This window comes from Psammomys obesus, unplaced genomic scaffold, assembly GCF_907164565.1.
Source record: "Psammomys obesus unplaced genomic scaffold, mPsaObe1.curated_primary_1811, whole genome shotgun sequence".
NCBI lineage: Eukaryota > Metazoa > Chordata > Mammalia > Rodentia > Muridae > Psammomys > Psammomys obesus.
The window spans coordinates 4,044,723-4,062,496 of NW_026585689.1; the positions used below are offsets into that span (position 1 = coordinate 4,044,723).

Below are 17,774 nucleotides of genomic sequence, written 5' to 3' on the forward strand. Positions count from 1 at the left end.
TGAATAACAGATGATCATCTAAGGTATGCCCACTCGGCATGATGCCCTAGAGACGGTGGGTTTCTTGGGTTTGACTGTATTTATTTGTTTGCTTGTTGGTCAGTATAACACATGTTCATAACACATACTAACCCAGTGGGTTTTTAGCAAAGTGTATTCCATTGATTTCTCATAGCTTATTTAGTCATTCACCTGTGCAAGACATGTTGATCATTTCCAGTTTCAAGTTATCCGTACTTTGAAAGGAACCGCTAACAGGTTTCCAGAGAGTGGCTGTTCGTTCGTTGTTGTCAACAATAAGAATGACCTAATTTCTCTCTGCACCTTTGTTGTGATCAGGAGCCATGGGTTGGTAACATTTTCCCTTTTTTAAAATTGTGACTGTTGTGGTTTTTAAGTTAGTGTAAAATGTATTAAATATCATTGTGGCATTTTCAGAGTGCATTTTAGTAGATTCTTTTGCCCCTTCATCTCACTACCCCCTTTCTGGTCCTCTCCTGGTAACCCCTCCCCCAGTCTCTTTGACTCTTTCATGCACTGTGCGTCTTTTTGCCTACTTCTTATTGTTTCTAATCACCCATTCTCAGCACTTCTTGCTATCTTCTGTAGCATTTTAGACTTTCCGCACATTTATACCCATACACTTACACCCACACCCACAACAGGCTAGGATGTACTTGTGAAAGAGAACGTGTGTCTTCTGTGTTTCCAGAGCCACCAATTTTCCTGCAAGCTTAATTATTTTATTTTTTACAGCTGAATAAAAACCTTTTGTGTACGTAGGCCGTTTTTCATTATCTGTTCGTTATTCGTTTAGGCCGGTCCCATTTCCCTTCTTTTGCGAGCAGTACAATAGTAACATGGACGTGCAGCTATCTTCCGTGGTAGGATAACCAATGACTTGAGATGTGTCTAAGAGTTACAGGATAGTTGGGTTGTTTAATAGCTTTTTCAAGTATTTTGAGAAACTGTTGTAATGGCTGTACTTGCTTGAACTACCACCACCAATAAATAAGGTTTCTTCTTTCCTTGCATCCTCATGAGCATCTGTTGTTAGATTTCTTAATGACTAGGATGAGTTGCTAACTCCAAGTAGCTGTAATTTGCAATTCCCTGATGACTAAGGATATTGAACACTTCTAAAAATACTTGTTGGCCATTTGTGTTTCTTCTTTTGAGAATTGATTCTTTAATGGCCTATTCATTGACTATCAGATTTTTTTTTCTTTAGGTTTCACTCTTTGTAAATTTTGATATTAGCCTCCTATTTGAAGTATAGCTGTTAAAGATCTTCTCCCATTCTGTAGGCTGTCTTTTGCCCTGGCTGATAGTTTCTTTTTCTGTGCAGAAACTAGTTTTATGTTATTTCATCTGTTGATTCTTGGAGGTGGTTCTTGCACTATTACAGATCTATTCGGAAAGTTCTTACCTATATGTTTATCTTGAAATGTATTCCCTATATTTTCCTTTAGCAATTTCAATGTTTTGGCTTTTAAATTAAGGTGTTTGGTCCAATTCTAGCTGATTTTTTTTTTGTACAGGGTAAACAAAATGGATCTAAAGATTCTACAGGAAGATACCCAGTTTGGCTGTCATTATTTTCTTGAATATGCTGTCTTTTTTCAACTGCATGTTTTTGATACCTTTCTCCATCTTATTTTCCACAGATGTTATAATTTTTATTCTTCCTTACAGCTATATAAAACTCCATTGTGTATATGTACCATTTTTTTTATTAGTTTATTTCTCTTTCTGAGAACTCTCTGTTCACTTCTGTAACCCATCTGTTGACCAGATGAATTAGGAACATTCTGGGGTTTAATTTCTGGAGTTCTTTGTAAATTTTAAGTGATAATCCCCTGTCCAGTGTATTGTTGAAAAGATATTCTCCCATCATGTAGGTTGCCTCTTTGTTCCTAGAGTCATTTTTGAGGGGAGAAAAGGACTGTCAAATAAATCTTGGCATGCAACATTATTTTGGGGAGAATATGTGTTTGTTACTATAATGATGCTTATTTTGTGGAATTGGAGATTTAGGTATTAGAAATCATTTTTACTGTGTTGTGCTTTTTTACAAATATAAGCATAAATGAGAAAGAGAAATTGTCTAGGATGTAATTGAATTCCACTCAGTAGAACACAGGTAATGGTGACCATTTGTTGCTTTGGCACACAGGGGCTGAAAATGTGTAAACACTGTATGACATTCATGTGTTTCTAGGCCAGCGCTTCAGGCTTTGAGTTTAGAGAGAACGTTTTATTTTTTATTTTGTTTTATATTTCATCATTTCCTAACATAGGAAAAGTTAAGAGACTCAACTTACCCTATCTTCAGGGTCTTTTAAATTTGTTTTTATTAATATTTATTAAATATGATAGTGGTTTTGATCATGATGTTTTTATACGTGTGTATAATACATTTTGATCATATTCCTCTCCCTTTCCCTCTCTTTCTCTTCCTACTCCTACTAATCCCCATTCTTCTTCCCACGTAGTCCCCCATCTACTTTCATGTCCTTTTTTGAATATGTGTACATAATCTAACGGCTTTCGTTAGGATTGCTCATAGAAAATTAGTGCAGGGTTTTTTACAAGAGCAAGAATGACCCACCACTGTGAGGAGTGGTGGACACCTGAGTGATGAAGTCTTGAATATGCCTCAGGCCCACAGGAAAATGGCAAAGTCTGCCATCGCCCCGGGGTTGGGGTGAGGCTCAAAGTAATGGCAAAGCCTTGTCTGGTCTATGTGTGGATACTGATAGTGTGTGCAGAAAATGCCCACCATAGCTTTTCTCCCCTCCCACTGCTATTTTATGGCCTGAAAACTACTCCCCTGGTGGAGACTCTTCCTGCCCAGGTTAGTGAAACATACCTCCTTGCTTCTCTGAGTGTCATAGCTCCACGTCCTTGTTTAGTTGTAAGTCTTGCCTCCTCATTCAGCTGAATAAAGTAAGTATGCTGAGCTTCCAGAGTTCTGAGGTTTCTCCATCAGAAACCTTTCCATCAGAGAGCCCATTCCATCCAGTTTTGGCTTTTTCTGACCATCCGGCTGGCTGGCTGGCTGGCTGGCTGGCTGGCTGTTTCTTCACCCTCTTGCCACTCCGGTCAGGTTAAGTTCTGGAGGCCTGGGAAGAATGTAGCTGTGGATTCCCAGAGAAGGGTGAGACCTCAGGAGTCTCTCACCCTTCCATAACAGGACATTGACAGCTCCGGTCTTGTGTGGATCTTGTGTGTGTAGTCATAGCTGCTGTGAGTGCAGAAGAACAATGGCCTTGTCGCGCTTAGAAGACAGCATTCCACAATACAAGGCCCTGTCCTCGGGTTCTTACATTATTTTTATTCTCTCTTCTGAGCTTTGCAGATGGTGCTACAGTGCCCCATTTATGGCTGAGCATTCAGTAGTCAAACACTCTTGTAGTCTTTTGTCTTCAACGTTTTGTCTGTTTGTTTTTTAATTAGCAAACTTAGGATGCCCTCTCCATCACAGCAATGTCTGAGTGAGAGAGACGGTATCTCCTTAACAAAGATTTGTTGGGCACTACATTGGGTCAGGTACTGAGGCAGGCAGTATGGATTCAATGATGAGAAAGATGCTGCTTCTAAGTTCTAGATAGTGATTACAGTGCAAATGGCAGGTGTGGGATGACCTCCCATTTATCTGAGCACATTCAGATGTATTACTTATGTCATGTGTTGGGCTTTTCCCAGAACTCTATGATATACACATAGGAGTTGCCTCTTCTCCATACAGAAAGCAAATGAGACTCAAGTAATGTACTCAAGGTCGGTCCCACACCCAGGACTTAATGTAGATTGCCCTGGCTTGAAAAGTATCATAATACAGAATTACTATGAAATTTTTATAAATATATAAATAACAAAACTTAAAAATTAGTTATTAATACTTCCATTATCAATGGTACAGAAAACTTAGAATAAGTACTCTAAGGACCTAAGCTATTTGAATTTTGTGTTAAAAGACCAGCCTAACACTTTTGTCCGTTCTCTTGTCATCAGACTGGTATAAACCGTGTTCAGAGTGATGACGTGGAAGTGCTGTAGAGTTTTGTTAGTTTAGTGCTGGATAGCAAAATGCTACTGAAGCTTCCAGCAATACACACTTATAGTTAATGGTTTTATAGTTCTGATCATGATGTGATTATGCCCTATGCTCACTTCTATGACAAAAATCAAGATATTGACCACAGTCTGTTTTCACTGGGATTTCGTGATCCTGTTAAAAGCTCATATAATTGCTGCAGAATTCAGTTCCTTGAGCTCCCTACTTTGCTGGATGTCTGCCAAGGTCTTCTCTCCATTCCTGTTGGTTCATCCTATTCTTTGTCACATGAAAAGCCAGGGAAACGGACTCTTTATCTCACTGAATTTTTCTGTTGCAAAGAACTTCTTTTTTCAGGATAAGTTCAGGGCCCTTTAAGAGTCATTTGATTGGACCAATTTCTGTCCTTCAAGGATGACCTCCCATTGTTAATGGCAGCTGATTGCCATCTTAATTGCCTCAGCAAACTTACTTTTCTAGTTGTAGTATTTATAGGAAACTCAACATAACTCAGTCTTACGTGAAGAGAGAGAGAGAGTGAAAGCAAGAGAGAGAGAATTGCACAGGCAATTATGTCAGGAACTTGGTCAAATGAATGGCAAATGTAGAGTTGTCATGTTGACACCCCAGAAAAGCCATCATAATCCTAAAGTATCAACTCAAGGCTTGGCTTGGATTGTAATGGTATAAATTTTATTGTGATGTTTTAGAGGTTTACATATGTATATTTTATAAATTTTTTTGTTTATTGAAATTATGTTGTTTTCTCTTTACTTCCTCCAGCACCCTCCACTCTCTCAAATTCAAGACTTCTTTTTATTTAATTGCTATTGCGCTTGCACAAATACACACACACACACACACACACAAATGCAAATTGCTCGGTCCATATATTGTTACTTGTATATGTATGATGTCAGGGTTGACCACTTGGTGTTGGAAAACCAAATTAGGGCCTCTTCCCTGGGGAAAACAACAATTTCTCCCACTCTCAGCGTTCCCCAGGTGCCAGTAGCTCTTTGTCTGCAGTTGCAGCTCCATGAGCTTTCCCACTTTGAGGTCGGCGTGTCTATCGGTATTGCCATTGTGTAGGTCACCATGTTGGTGAGCCTTCATGGGCGCAGCATCTCTGTAGTTTCCAGGAGACACATCCTCACAGAAAACTCCCAGTTCCTCTAGTTCTTAACAGTCTTTCTACCCCCCCCCCCACCTCAGAGTAATCCCTGAGGCTTACATGCAGGAGTTGTATCATAGATATAGCTGTTGGACTGGGCGTAACGCAATCTCCTGTCGTTTGCATTTTGATCAGCCGTGATTTTTTTCTGTAATGGTCTGTGTTGCAAAAAAAAAAGTTTCATTGATGAGATGTGAGGAATACCCTTACTTGTAGGCATAAGGTTAAGTATTTAGATGTTGTTCAGGAATTATGCCTGTCTAGTAACCTGGCTGTTATGGCTTCACCTCCAAGCTCCATGAATTCCATATCCCTGTGTACTTGGCTAGGCTTACAATACCAGACAGAGTTTCCCTCTTGTTGACCAGGACTTAGGTCCAATTAAAGAGTGTTTGGTTACTACCAAAGTGTACATGTCTCTGTTGCACCCATGGGATTACTGTGCCATGCTGGTTGTTGTGGCGGTTCATGGGCATCAACTGTTGTTTGCTTCCCTCATTTGGAAGCTTGCATGGCACCTTTTGATTCCACAGAAGTTACTCCTCAGGGAGGAGACGTTCAAGCCATATCCAGCTCAGGTCCTCTAAGTCCTATGTCTGAAGTTCATGCTGTCTTCAGCACTGACATCTTACCTTCCACCTTTAGTAGGTAACCATGAGCAACAGCAATAGCCTATAATGTTTTGGGAGTCTCTTGGACCACCTTTACCAACAACTCAAAGGGTGGGTCTCTCGTGCCTGGTGTCGGTGCTTTTGATAGTCTGTGGCTTTTATGGAGAGCATTGTCAGGCCAGAAGAGAAAATATTAGTACACTGTATGTGATTATGTGTTGCAATGTATTTGAAGAAGAGGAATGGTCCCTTCACCTTTGTAGGCAGGCCCGTTTTGCAGGAGTGACATCCGGCATGTCACTACAGTCAGGTCGGAAGCAAGGGCTAAACCCCTCTCCACAGACCACACCCTCCTTTGTATCATTTCTGTCTTTTTAGTAATAAGAAGTTCATGTACCTGGGTGTCATCTTCCTAATGAGGAATGGGAGCCTGGGAGCATGTAGGGGAGAGTTGTCAGCCATAGCTTGGGTAGAACTAGAGCGGATGTCCTTGGAGTATCTTTCCCAGTTCTGAGACACTGTTCTTAGATCATTTTATGCTTAATTAATTTCCTTAATGCATAGAAAGTCAAAGCTGAAATGGATCTTAGAGAAGTGCCTTGTCTCCCACTCCCCTTGGGGAGGAGGAGTTAATGGCACCTGACAACACTTCTGTAAATCAGTGGCTTAATGGACATCTAAATGGGTTTATATAAAACACAGGGGATTTTACCCCTAGCATTTTTTGACAGGGTCTAGCTATATAGTTCAGGCTGGCCTTAAACTCATGATACTCCTGCCTCAGCCTTCTGAAGGTTTATATTATAGAACTGTACCATCCATGCCCAGCTCAGTTGATTCTTGAGTCCGCTCAATTGATTTTTACATGTCCAGTTTAGTGAGTCAGCCTTTCCCCAGCATAACAGATCAGGGAAGGTTAACACATTCGTGTTAGTGACAGGAACTAAACTCCAACAGAAATCTGCAACAGTCATTTTTAACAAAGAATTGTAGACATCCTCTTGCTTTCCTCCCCCGCATACTTAACCACCAGGGAACATGCACACATCTTGGTGTGAAAATGAGGGCAGAGTATGTGCAGTTTGCATCAACCTGTAGCAGATTCTTATATGTTCCTATTTAGGAATCTTAGAGCATTTTTTTTTTTTTGCTGCATATCACTTTCTTTTAGTCTTTGAACTGTCTCCTTCCGTTTCTCATTATTTCTTCTCCAGGCCTTGGGTAGTTATCACCCCTTGCAGCAACTCATTCCCCATTTCTCTTGTGCCAGGAAGCTTGCTTGTGAGCATTCCAGCTTGCTGCCAGGCTGCTTGGTGTGCAGAGACACCGTTACCTCCCAGGGACCTGCCTGACCTGCCTGACATCATGGGTCAGGTCTTCCTTCAGTCCAGCTGGGACTCTCTGTGCTGTGATTTGTCCCCTGCTGGGCAGACTGTAGCTGCTCTCCCAAGCTTATTCTTGTCTATGGGGGGATGAGTCCAGTTCACTCAGCCATCGCTTCTGCTCGAAGGCCCTCATTCTTACCACCCTCCTTAGGATCAGTTCTCTATCTCAACTTGAAATGGGACAAGGCAAACTGAACCGAGGATGCTTCTTCTTGGTCACATGTCTCTCTCTTTCTCTGTCATTATTGAGGCTGTGACTTCTGACAAGTCAGCTTGTCTGTGATCCTGTGATCCTGCAGGACTGGCAGACATTTTAATTTCGTGTGAGATAGATAGCAAGATGGCTCAGCAGGTAGAGACACTCACATCCAGGTCTCACTGCAATGAGCTCAATCCCCGGACACGCATGGTAGAAAGAAAGAACTAACTTCTGAAAAACGTTATTTGACCTACACACACACACACACACACACACACACACACACACACACACACAAACACGTGAGAATTAATTAGTTAAGAAAATCAGGTTATCTTCTTTCCATCACAAGAGCTTTCAATCACTTGCCATCTTGGAATTAAATCTTGCCTCCATATCCCCCTCCAATCTAGTCTGTGCCACTAGGCCCCATCCACAGAGGTCATCCGTTTGGCTCCTTTAACTGCTGTTGCTTTGGTGTCTCCTCTTTTCAGTCTCTATGTGGCAGGCTCCTTCCCACACAAGACTCAGAGCGGTTCCTTTCCACAGAGGTCTTTTCCAAGCCATCCTTACCACCAACCCGCCGGAGCCTGTTCTCTGCTTTTGTTCCTTCTTAGGGTCGGCATCCCCTATAGTGCCAACTGCTAATCTGCTGCTGTAGAAAGGAGGTGGGCTTTCTTTGAATGCTGCTAGGATAACTGAAAATGAATAAACAACTGTAGTTGAAAATGTCTCATATTTTTGCTAATGGCTTCCTGCTATTGTGTGCTAAGACTGGTGTTTATGGGAAAGGGTCAGTGAAGGGACATCATTCTCAGCTCAAGTTAAACATGAGATTCCCATACCGATTATATTTTAATGTAAGAGCTAGCAGTTCTGTCTAAGCATCTGTGGGATATGAATGAAACTTGAGTCAAGCAAAAATTTAAAAAAAAAACCATAGCGTGACCACTGCTGGAATGAGGAAGCCTGAGTGAGAAGGTTTAAGGTGGTGGGAATATCAAAGTGAATTAGGAATTTGAAAACAGAAGGTCCTTAGTACGCGGTGCCTCCTTTTCCCTAAGTTAATCATTCCACACATCATACAGATATGAGTAGTTAGCATATACAGATCAAAGCAGCATAATAGAAGGTCTCTATTAAGAAAAATGAATTTATTGAGCATACTTATTAAATCATAAGGTTTTGTTCAAATCCTTGCAGAGTGTTGCCCAATTCCTTTGCTACTAGGATTTTATGTTGCATGAAGTTAAGATAATATTCAGTTACACAGATGGACATTAAGGTCTTGATGCAGAATATCTATGAATATTTCTCTCAGAGATATTCAACAATGAGCATCAAAAACTTATATTCCATTTGTCCTAGCTATGATAGCACACCATGACCAAAAGCAATCTAGGGTTCATTTCCATCTTTGAGGGAAGCCAGAGCAGGAGCTCATGTCAGGAACCTGGTGTCAAGAACTGAGCAGAAGCCATGGGTGGGTACTGCTTACTGCCTTGCTCCTCATGCCTTGCTCAGCCTGCCTTCTCACAGTATCCAGGACCACCAGCCTCACCATGGCACTGCTCACAGTTGTCTGGGCCCTCCCATATCAATCATCAACCAAGAAAATGTTCCACAGGCCCACCCATGGGCTGATACAGTGGAAGCATTTTCTCAATCGAGGTTCCCTTTTCTAAAATGACTCTTTCTTGTGTCAAAGTGACATAAAACCAGCCGGCACACTGTTCATTCACTCCTTTGGAATAATTGTTACCTTCAACAGCAAATGTGTTGTGTCTACCGTGCACAGGGCAGAACATTAGATTGTAAAGCACTGCTATTTTCAAGATAGACTTTACAGTTTCGTTATATTATAGGGATTAGTATACTTTCACCAGTATTTAGTGTGTAAACTTAATATAAGAAGCACATGGCTGTCACTGTGGGGGAAAGCTTCCTCACTGATAGCAAGGGCAGAAGGGATGCATGCAGCTGATCTCAGAGGAATTCCAGTGACTGCTTGGGAAGGAGCCAGGAGCCGAAGTGCTCTTCAGCTAGCACACACCTCTGTACAGGCAAACTTTGAAATTCTTTCAGTGTGTGTACTCGGTTTCGTTGTTAGAGAGAAACAGATCTCATGCATAAAATTTCAGTCCAGTGGGATTATCAGTTGAAGTAAAACCTAACACTTTAAAAGTTCTGAACAAGTCTTATTTGGAATCTCAGTTTCTAAGTTTCATGTAGATAGGATGCAGGGGTAAGGCAGATTTTCACTGTGTGATCTGTGACATACCGGAAGAGCTTCCTTAATAACCGAAAGTCCCTCATGTTTACATAAAACTAGCCTTTTGGAGTCTTTGGCTTATGAGTTTAGTCTTCTCTTCAAGGGTCAGTTCAGGAAAAGGCCAGGAATACCCATGTTGGTCACAGTCACAGTAAGCAGAAGGGCCTAGTGGTCCTGAGAGCTCTTTTACCTGGTCCCCTGAGTCAGGCTTTATAGGAACACTTACTCTTCCTTGATGGCTATTCGGGCACTTCGCACACACAGATATTCAACAAACATACAATAACTGCAGTTCACAGTTAGTGGGCACGTGCTAAGCGGCAATCTTTGCCTTATGCCCTTTATATACATAATCTCCATTAGCAGTAGAAGTTCTTCAGCAAACAGAATCTGGGTCACTCAAGGGCACTGAAGAAAGGAGGTGTCAGGCCTTGCCTACAGTCACACAGGTTTTGAGTCAGAGTTGATTTCCACACCTGGCAATGTGGAACCAGAGACTGTTCTCCACTACCATCTGCCCTTCCTCAGAACACAGGACAAAGGAGTATGCTAAGGCACACCCAAGTAACCAGATCTCTGGGACTCCTAAATAAAATGTGTGGATTTATGGGACTTGGGGACCAGATCAGTAGATAAAGTGCTTGTGGTACAAGTTTGAGGGTTTGAGTTCAGATCCCTAGCATCTACACAAAAGGCCGAGGCTTAGCACTGGAGACTCAGGGACAGCTGTATCCCAGAGCTCAGTGGTCACAACCTACTCTAATCAGTGATCCTCAGGTTTGGTAGAGACCCTGACTCAAAAACTAAGGTGTGAAGATATTGAGAAAGACACTAGACGTTAACCTCTGGTTAACCTCTAGACTCCACTCAGCTGCACACATCATACATACAGTCAAAGCATTTGTTGCTGAGTAAGTCATACATGAGATGTGTTTTGGCACTGTGTATGTGTGTATAAACCATGGCCCACAGCTCAAATTATTTCTGTCTTCTACTAGAGGAATAAAGATATATTTGAGACCGTTAGCAGTAAGTATACTGAACACTAATTATGGTTTTTGTTTTCTTTCTCCACAGTTTCGTGGTTTTCTCCAAACGAAAAGATCCTCATTGTTATTTTCCCAATTCTGGCTATACTCCTGTTCTGGGGAAAGTTTGGTATTTTAAGTAAGTACATCAATGTCATTTTTTTTTCCACTTATCTTACGCTCTGGTGATACAATGGGTGTTTCTAGGGCCATGGCTCTAGAACCATGGCTCTAGAACCCTTGGTGACTGTATATCAGACATTCAGCATATTAGATATTTAGATTAGTATTGACAACAGTAGCAGAATTACAGTTATGAAATATAAGTGAAATAATTTTATGGCTGGGGGAGGTATATTAAAAGTATCCCAGAATTAGAAGGTTGAGAACCACTGTTCTAGGTCATTATTCATGGATATTCTCTCTCTAACTAGCTCGTAGGAAAAGTGTTACTGTGGTAAATAAGAAAAACCAATTTACTCGTAGTTTCTTTAAAGCATATGTTGTCCCCCATATTTTACCACAACTCATGTTTAAGTTTAAGGTGTTTTGCTATGGATGGTGTTTTGAGATTTCTCCAGGGGGGGTTGTTGAGTAGAAATGTTGATAACACCTTCAGTCCTGTGACATGATTATTTACAAATGTTGTCTTATTTGTAAACAAATGGTCATAGGATACTTGAGTGCAAAGACAGAATCCTGTGCTCTGGGGCCTTAGGATGTTCTGACTCCTTTCCGTTGTTAGAGCTTGTCTGTAGACAAAGCCTTGTTTGTGCCTGCTGTGCAGGTCCGCAGCCCCTGATGGAAGGAGCTGTGCTCAGTGGCCTTGCTTTGACAGCTGCATAGCCAAATCTTGATGCTGTGTCTGACTTGCCATCAGTAGCGTAGAATTGTCATCACATTCTAGGTCAATGTCATCTGCATTCTAGGTCAGGCTCTGACCCAGCAGTATCCACACGCCAGCCGATAGCCAACTCACCAGGAATATGTCTGACCTCCTCGGTATGTCCACACAGTGTAGTAAGGGAAATTGAAGGTCGACGGTGACAGACTAAATGTTCAAACTTTTAAGATGTAAGATCCACCTGCCCTGTAAGTCCCCTGACGTAGTCACTGAGGGAACAGTAAACAGCTCTTCAGGTAAGGAGAGAATGGTGCTCATTAAATGTGCTCTGTGGCCTTTAGAGAGGTGAACAGTTAGTTACCGCAGGGGACGCCTGGTCCATGAGGTTCTTTTCCTCGGAATGTGAGGCTGTGTGTGCCCTCAGCGAGACATAAAAACAGATGTGAGATGATTGACGGTTTATTGGAAGAGCTGTGCCCAGTGTGCAAGGCTCTGGAAGTGTTTAGAGACTTCAAAAATTCTCCCAGGTTGTGTCTAAATGGAAAGAGAGGGGAACAAGGGCTGACGGTGGCAACTGTCAACACACCATAGCCCTTACTCCCAAGACTGCAGACACCGCTGGAAGTTATCTGAGAATTTCAGTAAGCCTCTTATTTTAAGGAAATGGCTGATACGGCCTCAGGCCCTGCTCCATAATCACTGGTGTTAGGGAAAGCTTTCAGCCACATTGGCAGACCCAGGCTTTCAGGGCTGAGTCATGTGACTCAGGCAGGAAACAGCATTTTAAGGATCGCACAGCAATTTCACACCAGTGCTGTTGAATTTGGGTTGACAGAAGTTTTCTGGTTATGACATTATCATCAGCAACACCATTTTCAGTGGAAAAGCTCAGAAATAAATCTTTATGACCAGCCATATTTATGTAGAATGAGATCAATGATTTTTTTTTTCCTAACTGTGAAATGCATTCTGTAAGAAATTATCAAGAAAATAGACCATCTGTTGGCCCCATATCTAGAAATAAGGGTTTTTTTGGATTCTAGTAACCTTCCAGCTTCCCTTTCTGTCTCTCTGTTTTTTGCTGTTTTTCTTCTATAAAAGGAAACTGTAAATTGGCTCATGCAGCTTATCTGTTGGTACACTCCTCTGTCCCTGTGTCTTCAGAGTGCTGCCATGGCTGTTTGTACTCTCCTGCTATGCCTGTGTAATGTTTTATTGAACTTTCATCCTAATGGTATGAAGGAAGTTTCCAAATTTTGATACTGCAAAACTCTTGATGAAAGTGTATGACCTTTCAGACAGCACTGGTGTTTTAAGCCTGCAGACAGACTCTGCCAACACGTGTTCCGGAGCCACCCTGTCAATTACTGCAACCACTGGCGAGAATGTCCATCATTCATCTCAGGGTCCTGACACTGCCATAGTTCTGAAATCCTCCTGCTAATTTAACGTATGTGGGGGCGGGGGGGGGAATGTCAGTGTTGTATTAGTGAGTTTGAACATTCTTTTTTTGATATTTCTATTTTGCCTGTTGCATTTTAAGGAGGGTGTGTATGAACCTAGAGAAATACGTAAGGGAAGTGTTTAATTTTAGTTCACCTTAGACAGGGGGTGGGGAGCCTGAGGGAGAGTAGGAGTGGTGTGTGGAAGACAAACCTCTGTGGTTGGCTCCCTCAGCCTGGCCTCGCACTTACAGTTAAGGAATCATAATAGCAGCAGAATACTTGAGGAGCTCTCGCTCTAAGGAGCGGTCACTCACCGTGCCAGGTGCTTTCCACCGAAACTATTTATTCCCCACAGGGACTTGTTGTTTCTATTTTGAAGATAAGAGACGAGCAGTTTGTCTGAAGTCACCAGGCTGTTACCTGGTAATCCTGGATTTGGACAGTGCTGTTAGCCACTAGAGTGTCTGCCTGTCTTGAATTTACCTACAGGAAGGATGGTATACCACTTTGAGTAGAGTAAAATGTTGATGTTGACTCATTCCACCAGTACACACCGTCTGGGGCCTGCTGGGCCCTGAGCTCAAGGTTTGACGTGTGGAAGTGAGTGTACACGCCTGTTGGCTTTGAGGCCACCATACGTCAGTCAGTGTAGTCAAGATGCTATGTCTGCCTAACTTGTATTTGCCCTCCGTCAATCAATCAATCATTCAGTCACTCACCATTCCCCTCCACCCTATAAAAGGCTCCTTGGTTCTGACATGCTATCCTATCTGTTGGTTTATTCCACCTGTGGGGCTATGCAGTCAGGGTAACACGGATCTAAGACTTTTCCTTTCTGGATTTCTAGTTCTTTTAAACTTTCCATCCTGGTCTGAACTTGACCACAGGGCATTTTTCTCAGGGGTCTCTCTGGATCTGCATGTGAATCTTTTGCCCTTCAGGAAGAAACCTAAACCTTCCAGGACAGTTCATTTACAGAAAAGCTCAGGACACTGAAAACCTTTCCTCAGTGATGGAGCGTGGCCCGAGAGTTCAAAGCTGAAAGAAACCCTTCCCTAAACACATTGCTTTCGGTCATGGTGTTTGTCCCAGCAATAGAAACCTTAGGACAAACCCGTTGTCTTGTATCAACTCAGAGTCAGCACAGGCTCCTGGCTGATTTTGGGGGTTCTTCACTACACTGTGATACCATAACTTCCTCCTACATTTAGATGGCTGATAGGTGCTTTCAAGTGCTGCATAGTACTGTAGTTTTTTAGGTTTTTTTTTTTTCAGGCTTAAGGCCCAGCTATATATAAAAAGCTGGCTATCTGTTGTTTTCTTTTCCTTTAACCCTTGACCTATACAGATAATCTCTACTTTGCACTCAGCCGCATGACCATGAACCTGACCGTGGAAGCTGAGCTCTGCAAAAACAGTCTTGATAATAGACAGGAAAATTACTGTCATACATTGGCCTTCAAAATATGTTGTCAAAACAAGCTGGGTTGTTGGTACGGTCCTGTGATCCTGGCTACCATTACCAAACAAACAGCAGAGCTACACAGTAAGAACCCATTTTATAAAAATAAAAACATATAGCAAAAGATATAAAAATTTCCCTTTGATCACTGCATCTGGGAAATGAAAATAACAGTAATGTGGATAATTCATGAATGACGAATCAGACTGCTGAAAAGTCAGTATTTAAAATGTCTGAAGTACTGTTCGAATGACACTGTTGTTTTTGCTCTGTAATTTTGGGAACACAGAAAACATCCCCTGGTCAATTGTCAGACCCCCTTCTTGGTTCAGCCTGCAACATTTCGTCTTCCTGCTTTTAATTTCATGAAACATCTCAGAGTTCTGTGGTGGATTTGTTTATTTGATGTTTTTTGTTGTTGTTGCAGTTTGCTTTTGTTTCTTCCTGTTTTTGTTTGTTCCTCTGCCAGACTCACATCCCCTGGGACATCACCATTGTCCTGGGAATGACGTCTTCATCCACATCAGTGAGTTCACCTTCGCTGAGCTGATGGGCTGACTCTTGAGCAGCTCTCCATGGTGGGAGTATCAGTGTTTCCACAGCAGCTCCTCTGTAACTCTGCTTATTTGAATTTCACATCCGGTGTTCACAAGTGTCATTTCCTGGCTCTTTCACCCCTCTCGTCTACTTTCCTCTTTTGGCAATGCATTATGAGTGACCTGTGGGCTTATCACTGGGAGATGAGGAGATGGCTGATCAGGCACTTGGTTGTCTGTGCATGAACAGAAAAGTAAGCATGCAGTGACTGGTCACCAGCAGTCTTCAATAGCTGTGACATGTCACACTGCATGGAAGCCTTGTGTGTCAGAACTGTGTAAAGTGAGGGCTTCTGGGATTCGCTCCTGTGTATTCTAGACACCCTTCATTTCCTTCCTTTCTTATCTCTTCTTATAATTGCCCCATGAGGATTTTGGTTATGGCTTGGTGGTATTTGGGCAAAGGTTGTTATGATCACGGCTGGGAAAGTCAAAGAAAACACTTCTCCATCACAAGCACAAGCATCACAAGGACTCTCTAAGTCCTCAAAGTCCAACTTAATGAAAGCAACAAGGCCTTTGAAGGTGTGTATAGAAGAAGTGATGAAGAGGGATTTTCTCAGTGAGTAGGAAGAACGAGGACAAAACACTGAATTGCAGTGGAGGGCTCAAGACGATTCAAACAAGAAGACAAAAATATCATTCTGATAAATATTACTACAGAAAGTCAGTCAGTGGTACCTAATCGTAAATGCTGAGTTTAATGTGAGTTTTATTCAGTAGTATTGAGCTTGGTCCCTTCCCTATAGTGCTCATATGATCACAAAGCCATGTAGTCATTCATTGGCTCTACTGTAGGAGGAACTGAGCCAAAATATAGCTCAGCATTTTACTCTGACAGTAATGTAGTCACCAGTTCCTTCACACTTTCAAAATCCGGACATCACTGCCCCTGAAGAGCTTCTGAAATTTTTGAACCTTCCATTGAACCAGAATAATTTGTCATCCGGAGATTCCCCTCTGTTGTGTTCAAATAGTTGCCATTTAAAAAAAAAAAAAAAAAAAAAAAAAAGGAACATTTTTTTTTTTCATTTCTTTTCTTTTCTTTTTTTCTAGACCCTGTAGACAGGGAATGTGATCTTTAGCAATATTCATCCTGATAAGCTTATTTCATCAGAGAAGTTGGCTAGGAGGTAGAATTTATTACAGTTATCTTACTCACTAGCGGCAAGTAAACACTTTATGCATGACAGTTCATTTTTCTCCAGCACCATTTCCACAAGGCCTTCATCTATGTGTGTGTGTTTAAATAATGAAATTGTACTTTGATTTTAAAAGTTATCATATGTACTTTATCAAATTATATTGAAAATAATATTGGTTTACTGTTCAACAGACGCCAAAGGATTCTAAACTACTTTGCCAGAGTTACAAGAAAAGAACAGTATAATAATTAAATCGACGGTTTGTCACCCTTTGTGATTTACTCTTAATCTTATATAAACTTTATCCTGATAGTATGCCTTCTGCCTCTTCTCGGTAGTCATATGGCTAGGGACTGTCTCAATGTCGTTTGAGCAAGTGTTTGGTTTTTCTAGATAGCCTACAGTCTGTGTGGGCCTTTGTGGGTGTTCTATATCTCATTTTTAGAGGATCATAAAAATTTAACATAGTAGATTTGATTTTGAACTCCAAGTTGGCTTGGTTGTTTTACTAGGTTTCTTCAGTCCCAGCTCAAGTGCCATCTTACTATGGGCTCTGTGTCGGTGGCAGTGACCAGGAAAACCATATTTGTTCATAACAGCCCCTCGTTCTGGTCTCCGGGAGAGCACACACCTTCTTTGTTCGCTGGATTTGAAAGGTTTAGTACACACGGAACTAAGACTAGACTAGACCACTGCCTTCTGTGGACTGGCTACTCAATTCTTATTTAATAAAGTGAACTGCTACTTGACCCTGGACTTGGACTAGTAAAAGGGTATGTTACAGCATACACACAGAGTAAAAACTTGTGAAGGAGCCCCCACCTAACTCGTTTTTGAGATGTAGCCTGATAGATTTAATTGTTTCATGTTACATATGATATTATACAACATGTATTTGCGTTAGAAGAATACCTAATGTTATGATGAATACGGCCACATTGTGCCAGACAAGGTGGTGCAGTCCTAGGATCCCAACACTTGAGAGGCAGACACAGGAAGATGCAGATTCAAAGCCATCGCAGGCTACATAGTGAGACTGTATCAAAAAAAACAAAACAAAAACCCCATCATATGGTTTCCCCTGACACTTGCTTTTCCTGTATCAGAAACTTTTTGTTAAAGATGTAAATTCTAGAAGGGGTATGGTGGCACACCCAGTCTGCAAAGCAACTTCCAGGCCATCTAGGGTTACATAGTGAGACCCTGTCTCCAAAACCAAACCAAAACTGTAAATGCTATTATTTCTTATATATTTTAAGTGTTGATTTCAGTAGTTTTGGCTGAGAGGAATCTGTAAAAGCACTCACATTATGGAACTCACATGGATTATTCTGCTACACTACGAAATTATATTAGGAAGTTTCCTAAGAGCCTGCTGTTAAGAATAGATTAAATTAATCTGGGTGTCTTGATGCACACCTTTAATCCCAGCACTGGGGAGGCAGAGGCTGGTGGAGCTCTGTGAGTTGGAGGCCATCTTGGTCTACTTTCTGGACAGCCAGAACTACGTAGAGAAACCCTGTCTTGAAAAGACCGATTGGCGGGGGTAGGGT

General features: G+C 41.7%; 1 protein-coding gene across 6 annotated transcripts in view; it reads left to right on the plus strand.

Annotated features, from left to right (window-relative positions):
- Cd47 (CD47 molecule) overlaps positions 1-17,774 on the plus strand; it is a 53,142-nt gene that overhangs the window by 15,781 nt on the left and 19,587 nt on the right. For all 6 annotated transcript variants that reach the window (XM_055593859.1, XM_055593869.1, XM_055593877.1 and 3 more), the window contains one exon: positions 10,779-10,868. In XM_055593859.1, coding sequence (XP_055449834.1) covers positions 10,779-10,868 — 90 coding nt within the window. The remainder of the gene's footprint in view (positions 1-10,778; positions 10,869-17,774) is intronic.